Below are 11,667 nucleotides of genomic sequence, written 5' to 3' on the forward strand. Positions count from 1 at the left end.
GCTTGAGAAATGTATACCTCACCTCCTGCACACCTATGAAGTAACGTCACTCATATTCTCATTCACTGGGAAGAAACCAAAGCTCTGAAGAGTTAATGATTTGCCCAAGGACATACATTCATACTGAGTAAGTGGCAAAGGTAGGATTTGAATCCCGCTTATGACTCCAAAGCCCAACAACCATTGGAAATGCACATGGAAAAACATAATTCGCTAATATTCTCATCAACAAAAATATTTGTCATAATGATTCAAGATCAAATGATTACTTTACCTATGAACCCAGGAGTTCACACATCAGAATGGTAAGTTATCCTTAAAGTAATAAGAAAAATTATACTTCAAGATTTGTTTTTATTGTATATTAAAAACCAAAGTCTCTATCTCTACTAGATGTGGCAGTTAGGGTTCCCTCTAGCGCAGGGTGCACTCTCAGAGATAGAAGGTTGCTTTCCCACCCATGTCGGCGCTATCTTCTGGGTTGGGAGGCTGGTGGCTTTACAGAAGTGAGGACTCAGGAACGGACTGTGGCGATCCTGAAAAGAGGGGCTGGGTTGGGTGATCTACTGGTCCCTTCTTTCTCAGACGAGAGCCTTGTAAGTGCAGTGGGTTAAGTGTTGGACTGATCATTGATAATAGGTTACCAACCAGCTATGTCCTCATTGGGAGAGAGAAGATGAAGCCTGCTTCCACAAAGATCCGTAGCCTCAACCCCCCTAGGAGCAGCTCTGTTCCATCCTGTTGCATGGCTCTGAGTTCGAAGCAACTGAATGGTTTTCTGCCCCTGATATCGCTCTTCCCAAGTAGAATCGACCATCACACGGTGCTACCTCTTGGATTCCCTAGTGAAATTCCATGCAAGCCGACAAGGCCTCGGTTGTCTGTCCTGAAGTTGTTCATAAACAACATGTTAGCCTTGTCTCAAACGAGATAAGATGTTGACTATATTTTTCTCCAAGTAGAAAAAACAAGCAGCACTTTGTTTTGTGATAGAATGCTTCCCCCGCCCCCCCTGCTTGTGGACATTTGGAAACAAGTCAAAATGTTTATCATTCTTGGACGTGATTTCTATACAAGACAGTGAAAAATGGAATGAGTGAGTGAAATTGCTTTCTTGGAATTGAGGTCAGAGTGAATTTAACAGTCTTCCCTGTCCTGCTTCCCTGCCTGTTGCGGGGGAGCAAAATTTGAAGATTTGTTGCAAAATAACCCTGCTTTGTGTTTGCTTAGCTCTTTCTGACAGGCAAAACTCTTTCCATAATGTGTCTCCTTTGCTGCTCAACAGACTTGTAGCAATCATGTGGCTAGTGTGTTTACATGCATGTAAGAGACAAGCAGACCTGGTCGTTTCATTGAACCAAGGAGAAAGTTCTAGCAAATTTCACCTAAGTGAGCTATTCCCCAGGAGCCTTGCCTCCCTCCAGATCATCAGAGACCACAGCCTTCCCTTTATGATGGGCGTTAACATCATCCTTCACATGTGGATAGCATTTTGGAATTTACAAGATTCTTTCACATCACTGCCTCATTTAAGCCTCTCAGAGGCCTATGAGGTCAGTCCTTTATCCTCATTTTACAGATGATGAATCCGGACCCTGAGAGTTTATAGAACCACCCTGGGGAGTGGCAATGGGTCTAGCTTCCCTCATAAAACACAACAGCTTAATATGCTTCCATTTTCTGGCTCCCAGACATAGCACATCTAATTCACAGGGGAGCACCTTCGTTTGCAGAGGCCCGACTGTCTTTTTCAGGCCTGCTGGACCAGACACAAGAAGTCTAAATATAATCTTTGGCCATGATGACGTATTGTCCCTCGGCCTTCATTTTCCCCGTATAATAATCAAAAACCAAACCAAGCCAGTTCCTCACGAGTCTACTCTACTTGTGTGGTACCGTAGAATTGGACTCAGGATTGTCAATGGCTGATAGATCAAACGTAGATCCAAAAAGCCAGTTGTTGATTTCAACTCACACTGACCACTTGAAATAGAGGAGAACTACCTCCTAATGTTCCCAAGGCTGTAGATCTTAGAGCAGCAAAGGGGCACATCTCATTCCTGCAGAACAGCTGGTGGGTTTGAACGGAAGACCTTTGGGCTGGCCATCTACCACTTACCCAGGGCTTCTTTGCAGAAGTAGATTCCCCATCACCACCCACTTCCAGCAAGCTGATTCCTGCTTATAGCCGCCCTGTACAACAGTCAGGTTACTCCTCAGGGTTTTTATGTCTAGACAAGTTTTGCTCTCTATGGAAGTAGGCAGCTTCATCTTTCTGCCGTGGTGTGGCTGAGGTGGATTTTGAACCATGAACTTTTCATTTAGTAGGGCAATGCTTTCCTGACAGTGCCACCAGGGCTCCTTAAACCCAAACCAACTCACTGCCATCAAGTCATTGCTAACGCATAGTGACCCTCTAGGACAAAGTAGAACTTCTCCATGAGTTTCCTAAACTGTAACCCTTTATGGGAATACAAAGCTCATCTTTCTCCCTCAGTGTGGCTGGTGGTTTCCAACGGCCGACCTTTCAGATGGCAGCCAAACTCAAAGCCACTAGGCTACCAGGCTTTCCTAAGGACACAATAAAAAACCAACAAACAAATCTACTGCCACAGAGTCCAATCAACACATAGCAACCCTTTATAGGAGTTTCCAAGGCTATAAATATTTATAGTCTCCATTTTTACCAAGGAGTGGATGGTGGATTTGATCTGTCAACATTGCTTTTAGCAGCCTATGGCTTATCTGATACTGCCACCAGGACACCTAAGAGCTGGAGAAAACAGAACCCTCATAAAGAGAAGCTCACTCACTCTCACTGTCATTGAGTGGATTCTAACTCATGATAACCCCATAGGGCAGGATCAAACTGCCCTGTGGGCTTCTAAGACTGTAACTCTTTATGAGTGTAGAAAGCCTCATCTTTCTCCTGCAGAGCAGCTGGAGGTTTAGAACTGCTGGTCTTGTGGTTTGCAGCCCAACTAGTAACCACTACGCCATCAGGACTCTTAAGCTTCTATATTTCAGTTGGACCATGAGCACTGGAAGACCAGAGTCCCCAGCCTCCCTTGTAGTTAGGTAGGACCATGTGACTAAATTCTGCCCAGTGAGACTTGAAAGAAAGTCTGGAGAGAAAGGGGTATGCTTCCATTCCCCATCCCCCATCTATTAGCAAGAGTGTGAACATATCAGTGAGTCCTTCTGGACTGTGGGGAAGAGACTCAGATTGTTTATAGAACAGTGACAGAACCCTGGAACTTGGAAGCCACCATAAAACCCCAACCCACTTGTATCCACACAGTTTACCTGAGAGAAACGTAAATACAACTTGTTGGTGTGATTATAATTTGGGGTTTGTGGTTTGTGTCTTAGATACCTAGTGGTGCGGTCACAGAAATACTGGGGTGTCTTTAACAGACAGAAACGTATTTTCTACCAGGTCAGGGGGCGACAAGTCCAAACCTAAGGTTCCCACACTAGGAAACACTTTCCAATTTGGTCGGTTCTGGGGAAAGAATCCGTCTTTCTTCATCTTTTGTTTCTTGGCTCCTTGTTTGGTTGATGACTCTGTTAGTCTGGGTAGATTAGAGAAACAAATTCATAGACACACTCATATGTGTACAAGAAAGAGTTTTATGTGCAAGAGCAATTGAGTATCGAGAAAACATCCCAGCCCAGTCCAGATTAAGTCCATAAGTCTGATATTAGCCCATATGTCTAATACCAATCTATAAAGCCCTCTTCAGACTCACGAAACATATGCAATGATGCCAAATACAGGAAGATCACAGGCCAGTGGGTGGGAATTCTTGTGGATCCAGTGGCGGTTCCTCCTGCTCGAGAGGTCTGGCTCCATCAGCCTCTCTCCATGTGTCTTCTCCACAAGGATGTATCACAGGGAGTGAGTATGTGCCCTGCCTCCAGTGAGCTATTTATCTTCTTAGGGCCTCCAAATGAGGTCATCAAGCTACTACCTGATTGACACACTAAACTCCACCCCGTCACTTCGAATCCTCAAATTGACACATTGAACCCTCAACTTGACAAATGTAACTACCACAATTAATCAATCTGTTCTATTTTTAGATATTTAAAGAGAATGGCTTATGACACACCTCACTGGTGTGCCTGCCTCATTGACATCTAAAGAAAAGCCATTTCCCAGCAGACTAATAACCATTGGTAAACACACACAGAAAAACCAAATTCACAGCCATAGAGCTGATTCAGATTCACAGGAATCCTAGAGGACAAGACCGAACCTCCCCGGTGGGTTTCTGAGACTGTGCCTCTTTATGGGAGTAGAAAGCCTCATTTTTCTCCTGAGGAGTAGCTGGTGGTTTTGAACTGCTGACATGGTGCTTAGCAGCCTAACTGATAACCACTATGCCTCGGGGCACCTCAACCATAGGTAAAGGGGTGAGGACTTACACACCTATTTTGTAAGGCACAGTTCAACCCCTAGTGTTCTGATAAACTTGTATGCTTAGACACCAAAAACCATGGGCCGCTCGGTCAGAGGAGCCTCTGAAAAGCAGGGACCAGGCATCTGTTCACTGTGCAAAGAGGAAACTCATGTCTACTAGGAAAAGTTGGGGACTTGTTAGAGGAGCCCTAGGGGCATGGTTCCCAGTAGTCTGCTAACCTTCAGGTCAGCAGTTTGAAACCACCAGTAACCCGATAGGACAGTGGTTCTCAACCTTCCTAATGCCGTGACTCTTTAATAACGTTCCTCATGTTGTGGTGAATCCCCCAACCATAAAATGATACTTGTTGCTACTTTATAACTGTAATTTTGCTACTGTTATGAATTGGGGGACCCATGTGAAAGGGTCGTTCAAACCCCAAAGAGGTCGAGACCCACAGGTTGAGAACCGCTGCCAGAGGAGAAAGTGGGACTTTCTACTCTTATAAATAGTTATCGCCTCTGAACCCCATAAGGGGCAGTTCTACCCCGTCCTCTGGGGTCACCATGAACTGGAATTGACAGAGAGTTTAGTTTTGGGGTTGGGACTTGTTAGAGGGAGTAAGAAAAGGAAAAGAGGGCAGGGATGGGGGGGGGGTGAAGGAGAAGAGGCAGGATTTTCCCCAATAGTGGTGTTTCGCTAGTGTAAGGACTTTGCTTACTATGGGTTTCACCGAGTATCAAGGCAGAGCTTAAATTACCTCAATCTTTAAAAGCTGTTCCTCTTAACCTTACTCCACCATGCGAGGCGAAGCGGCACATTGGAGGATAAAAGAGGCTTATTTCTAAGTGATTAGAACTCCACCTGGTCTTCCCAGCAGTCCCTGCTTACCCCAAAATGGCATGTCTTGCTTCAGTCTGACCCAGTATTGGGGGGATGCAGGAAAATCAATATGGGGCTGAGAAGAGACCCCGAATCGTGGGTGGAGGCAGGGCTTTCATTTGTTCCAAACAAACGTAGAAAAATTGCCCACGATCCGTTTGTCCCCGGCAAGGGGAACAAACAAACTAGAAGGGACATGAAGAATTAAAATCAACGGATAGAGCACCTCCCCCTGCTCCGATACACAGCGGGCCCATAGCTTTGGATTCCGAAGGGTAACCGAGCACTTACCGAGTTTTGACATCAGGTCAAGGGCTTGGCAACCATGATCTCCCTGAATACCAACAGCATCCACCAGTTACCTGATGTCAGCAAACAGCACAGAGATGTCTCTACTTTCTTTGTTCCCAGCCCCCTTGGTGTCTGTGCGAGTGTTTGACAGCTCCGGCTCAACCAAAAGAAAGACCTCATATTTCCAGGGATTCGGTAGTTGAATCCACACAATTTGGTAGTTCTGGTTTGTGCACATGGTGGTGATCTCCTTAAAAACTTTAAAATATACCACCAAACTTCTTTGAGTTGGCTGTTGAACCCCAAAGCACTTCGATATAACATTTGGGGATCACAAAAATAATAGCTATGAAATAAATACGCACCATTTTGATATATTACTGTGTCCTGTGGGAGTTTCAGGAACCCAGGAGTCCTGTGATATTGTGGTGACAGGTGGGGCTCTAAACCACCAGCCGCTCCAAGGGAGAAAGACTGGGCGTTCGACTCCCGTGAACACGTGTAGTCTTGGAACCCACAGGAGGTCGCTGTGAGTCCACATTGACTCAATGGCAGTGATCTTCAAGGACTGATTTCTCAGACGTAAATGGTCAAGCCTTTCTCTCAAGATGCCTCTATGTGTGTACTCAGACCTCCAGCTTTCCAATTAGCCATTGACTGTGTCAACCATTTTCACCGTTCAAAAAATGTACATCTCAAAACCAAACTCATTGGCACTGAGTTAAATCCAACTCACGAAGACTCTATCGGTCAGGGTAGAACTGTCCAGGTGAGCTGCTAAGACCACTGCCATTGCATCGATTCCAACTCAGAATGACTCTGCAGGACTATATATACTTGTATATTCACATATGTATTTATATATGCATACAGTGTATATCTTTCCATATATGTAGATCCACTTTATTTAAGTCAATTCTGACTTGTAGTGACTATATAGAAAGTAAATCTTTACGGGGGCCAGCAGATTCTTTCCTCCTTCTGAGTGGCTGGTAGGTTTGAACCACCAATCTTCTGGCAAATTCACTGCCATGGAGACAATTCTGACTGTGGACAGCCTAAAGAAGAAATATGTGTCTTGGAAGACGTACAGCCAGAATGCTCCACACAGGTAAGGATTTGGAGACTTCATCTTATGTACTTTGGACTTGTTGTTAGGACAGACTGGTCCCTAGAGAACGACACCAAGCTTGGTACTGTGGAGGGGCAACTACAAAGAAGAAGGTCCTCAATGAAATGGATTGACACAGCGGCTACAACAGTGGGCTCAAACATAAGAACAATTGTGAGATGGCGCTAGACGAGGTGGTATTCAATCTGTTTGTACATGCTGCCGCTATGAGTTAGGGCAGACTAGACTTCACCTAACAAAAAAGACAACAACAAAGTGCCTCTACAGTACACAGTAGTGCTGCCCGTGTGGGTTTACAGGCTGGAACTCTTTATGGATGGAGATGGCAGCATCTTTCTGCTGTGGAGCGGATGGTGGTTTCAAACTTCTGACCTTGCAGTTAGCAGCCCAATTTGTAGCCCACGATGGAATGGATCGGAATTTCAAAAGTGAAATCACACTTGAATTCTCTGAAGAAGAGAAGTAGGAAAGAGAGAGAGAGACAGAGGGAGGGAGGGAGGGAAGGAGGGGAGGGAAAGAGGGAGGGCACAAGTAAGGAAGCTAACAGCCACACTGAGCCTGTGTGCTAGACTGACACAGTGACGTTGTGTCAAGGATGCAATCATTTGGCCAGGACTCTTTCTCCAGGTGTCCGTGTTTGTGGGCAGAGACGGCAGCTATGAGGTAATGTTCGTGAAGGGCATCTGTAAACGCTGAAGGACGATCCACACATCCTTACTGTTAGTGCGTACCCAGCAGCTCCGAAATGAGAATGCCTCCCCAGGACCCCTGAACTACCAAGCCCCTGGGTGCTCTTGGTGTTGTGTTTTCTCCTTCCTCCCCTGAGGGGCAGCCTGGACAGAAACACTCACGGTGCTCAGTGTGTCGTGGATGAGAGGCACATGATGCGACCGCTCCTGCAGAGATGTAGCAGCGTCCGCCTCCGAGTAAAACACCTTAAAAAGAGGCAGAGGGCCAGGGTGAAAGCAGAGCCAGCACTTCCAGCACACGCAAGGACGTGCTTCTCCTTGCGCCGTCAACCACGGGGAGGTTCTGAGGGGCAAAACCTCACCTCCTTCCAACCAAGACTGGGGATCCAGGCACACCAGCCTGCCCAGGTGGAGGGAAGATGTGAACCAGGGCAGTAGGATAGAAATAGTGGACCAAGCTTTTCTTTTCCCCCCAAAAGCTATAGAAACTTTAGGTCATCTTTACCTGTCCCATCTTGGATAAGACATATTTCAAAGACACCTTTTTCTAGTAAAGAGACAATTGTGCCACAGTGATTGGCGACGTCCCTTGGCCTTGGTGAGAAGGAAGATGGGATTGATTGGTGGTCTGTGGCACCCTGGGGGCAGCTTAGGTCAGAGTTGTTGACCCCACAGCAATGTGAGTCCTGTGTGGCCGGCTCTTAACATCGCTCCCAGACCCCAGCAACTCCACAGACCATCCTGAGAGCTCTTGGTCCAAACACAACCTTGCAGTGAACTGAAATCACCCCCCTTTGTTACGTCTGCTGTGTAGACACACACCCTCAGTCCCCTCCTACACTCAGCCCGGCTCCTTTAGGTCATATGTTCCATGGTGAGTCGTAGGGGTGACATGCCACCAGGATTCTCTGTTCTTTCCCAGGCTTCTCCAGTGTTCTCCAAATCTGACAAATCAAACTGTGAATAACTAGATGGGGGGAAATCACGTCCTCCACTTGGTTTATGTTTTCATCCTAATTGACAGAGCTGTGACTTCCAGGGCATTTTTTTATGTCCTAGGATGGGGATTATTTCCCCTTTCGTTTCACAAAGCAAGAATGACAAAATTTAATGACTATGTACACAATTACACAAGTGGATATAACAAATCCATCACTGCTCTGTCCGTTTGTCATACTGGGGTAGCTTGCGTGTTGCCACATTGCCGAAAACCATGCCTCCTGTATTTCAAATGCCAGCAGACTCACCCATGGTGAACAGGCTTCAGCAGAACTTCCAGATTAAAGACAGACTAGGAAGCAAGGATGGCTGTCCTCTTCTGAGGGGTAGCCATGTGAAAACCTTATGAATAACGGAGGAACATTATGTATATAACTGGTATACGGGAGTGCTGGTAGAGGAGAGGCTATAAACAGGAAGAACAAGAATGGAAGAACAATTAGCCCAACACATTCAATGCAGAAGTCCCCCACGTTGGTACTCACAGTGTACCCAGAGATGGGGCTCCCAGCATGCCTTGGTACTTTCCACTGGACTCGGATGGCTGTGCAGTTCAATGTGTCCACGATGATGTTGAGAGGCGGCCCCACCTTGGCTGCACCCAAAGGAAAAACCTTGTGTTAGAAGTTCCGTGCATCCCGCCCTGAGTAAGTATGCTTACAGAATTGATCGGCGAATGTATAAAATGTTGAATATATATATATATATGAAAGAGCAAGGTTGGCACTTTGACAACTAAGGTATGCCTGGCCTGACCCAAGCCATGGTATGTTCAATGGGCTCATCTGCAGATGAAAGTTGGACAATCCATAGTGAAGATCTAAGATTTCGAATCATGATGCTGGCGAAGAATAGCAAGTATGGGCTGTGATAAGAAAGAACAATTCTGTCCTGGAAGAAGTCCAGCTAGAGGTCTCCTTAGCATCAAGGAGCTGTTGGACTTCTTCTCATGTGTTTTGGCTATGTGCTCAGGAAAGACTAGTCCCTGGAGAAGGTTAGTGCGCTTTGTAAAGTACGGGACAGTCAAAAAGGGGAAGAACTTGACCAAATGGATTGACCCAGTGGATACAACAATGGGTTCAAGCATATCAACAATGAGGATGGCACAGGACCAAGTAGTGTTTCAGTCGGTGGTACACAGGGTTGCTATGAATCAGAACTGACACGAGGCCACCTGACAGCAGCAACATTGCCTTTTATTTCAGCTTGTCTACGAGACTATTCAAATCTAGCCCTGCTGTAATACGGGCAGGAACAACTGTTATGTGACTGGCATCTCTATTCATATACTCAAATTGGCTTATACTCAATACATCAGCTTTGAGGTCCTGTATTGGCACAGTTGGAAAAGCATAGGACTGCTACACATGAGGTCACGTGTTCAATCCCACCAGCTACTCAGAGGGAGAAAGATGAAGCTGTCAGCTCCCATGTTCACCAAACCTCAGAATCCTGGAAAGGGTTGCTATGAGTCCCAAGTGACGTGATTGGCTTGGGTGTTGGATGTCTTTGGCACTAGGTTAGGCAATGAGGCTATATTAATGAGAAAATAATGTCATGGGATCACACGTAAGTTCACAAGACATTAGAAGAGGGTGGGAAGAACATCAAGGTTGGCATGGATGGGGCCATTTGGTGGCACTGACTCACCCTGATGGGATGAGAAATTAGGCAACATGGAGACTTAATTCAAAAAGAGGGGCCCAGGATGAGAACAGTTGCTATCTTTTTTGGACACATTCCTTCAATCATTTTATTGAGGATCTCCCATGTGCTAGTACGGTACCAGGCACTACAGCAATTATGAAGAATGTGCCAGTCTTATCCAGGCCTTCATGGAGTTCTATGGTGGGGACAAGCAAACCAAACAAAGTAAAACAAAAAGTGAGTAGACAATGAACTCATTGTAAGTTGTGCATGCAGGCTATAAAGGAAACAAGCAAGGGTCTGAGAGAATGAAGAACAGACCACCTTGGATGTTTCCAGAAGGACACTCTTAGGAGACAGGTGCAAGTGGAGAAGACAATCAGATGGAGGCTTGCCGCACAAAGAGAGGAAGGCAAGAGACTTCAAGAAGAGATCACACTGGTGGCTGATCCAAAATCTACAAGCAGGTCCACATGACCAGAGTTGAGAGGGTCTGCTAGAGCAGGGGGTCATGGGAGTGAGGGAAGAGAGGTTAGAGGGAGAGGCAGGGCCCGCATCGTGCTGGGCCAGACCACCGAGGACTTAAGATAGGATGGTGACATGGCCAGATTAGAATTTTGGAAGCCCTCTGTCTGTAGAGAAGGTGGCACAAACAATTCCTGCACCCACTATTAACCGGAAGCTTGGCGGTTCGAGTCCACTCAAAGGTACATTGGAAGAAAAGTCTAGCCATCTATTTCTGACAAGTTAGAGTTGACTCCATGTCAACTAGTTTGGGTGTCTGACAGTAATAGAAAGATACAACACTGGGGGCGTGGGGGCAAACCAGAGGCAGAGAAACCACTGTCTTCCGTTTTCAAAGGGGAGCTGATGGGCTGACGTGGAGCTGAGCATGGAGAGGGAAGAAGAGCCGGGCAGCTTGAGAGACACAGAGAGTCAACAGGCCGTAATGGTTGAGTGGATGTGGGAGATGATGGAGAAGAGGGGTCCAAGATGGTCTAAGGATTTGGGCTCAGTTGATGGCATTGACAAAGGTATGTGGTTCCCTGAACTGGGAACACACAAAACGAGCAAACTCATTTTTACAAAGTGGGTTCTGATGCATACTGCTCCGGTAGCACAGAGTAGAACCGTCCCTTTGGATTTCAAGGTTGTAAGTCTTTATAGACGCAGAAAGCCTCCTCTTTCTCCCATGGAGCAGCTAGTGGGTTTGAACTGTTGACCTTGTAGGTAGCAGCCCCAAGTGCATGCACTACTCGCCACTAGAGCCCCTGAATTGGCAACACCAGGATGCTTTTACTGCCCCCAAAAGAAGGAGATGCAACCACTCCACTGTCAGGTATGAAATCCCAGACGTTTGGATCAAGTTCTGATACTATTCCTGATGAATCCGGGAAATAAAGATGAAAAGCAAGACAGTGGAAAATACATTGGATTTTTTTTTTCATCTGATCTCTCTTTTTTTAAAAAAAATCATTTTATTAGGGGCTCATACAACTCTAATCACAATCCATACACACATCAATTATGTAAAGCGCATTTGTACATTCATTGCCCTCATCATTCTCAAAACATTTTCTCTCCACTTAAACCCCCGGCATTAGGTCCTCATTTTTCCCCT

The 11,667-nt window shown here is 46.0% G+C and overlaps 1 protein-coding gene across 1 annotated transcript in view; it reads right to left on the bottom strand.

Moving 5' to 3' along the window:
• LOC101644087 (pikachurin) overlaps positions 1-11,667 on the bottom strand; it is a 208,645-nt gene that overhangs the window by 116,189 nt on the left and 80,789 nt on the right. The window contains exons 2-3 of the mRNA XM_045285255.1: positions 8,885-8,994; positions 7,563-7,646 (exon numbers count right to left, since the gene is read on the bottom strand). Of these exons, the coding sequence (XP_045141190.1) occupies positions 7,563-7,646; positions 8,885-8,994 (194 nt within the window). The remainder of the gene's footprint in view (positions 1-7,562; positions 7,647-8,884; positions 8,995-11,667) is intronic.

The sequence above is a fragment of the Echinops telfairi genome, unplaced genomic scaffold (genome assembly GCF_000313985.2).
Source record: "Echinops telfairi isolate 266 unplaced genomic scaffold, ASM31398v2 ScPeMD7_7469;HRSCAF=8507_1, whole genome shotgun sequence".
Classification (NCBI taxonomy): Eukaryota; Metazoa; Chordata; class Mammalia; order Afrosoricida; family Tenrecidae; genus Echinops; species Echinops telfairi.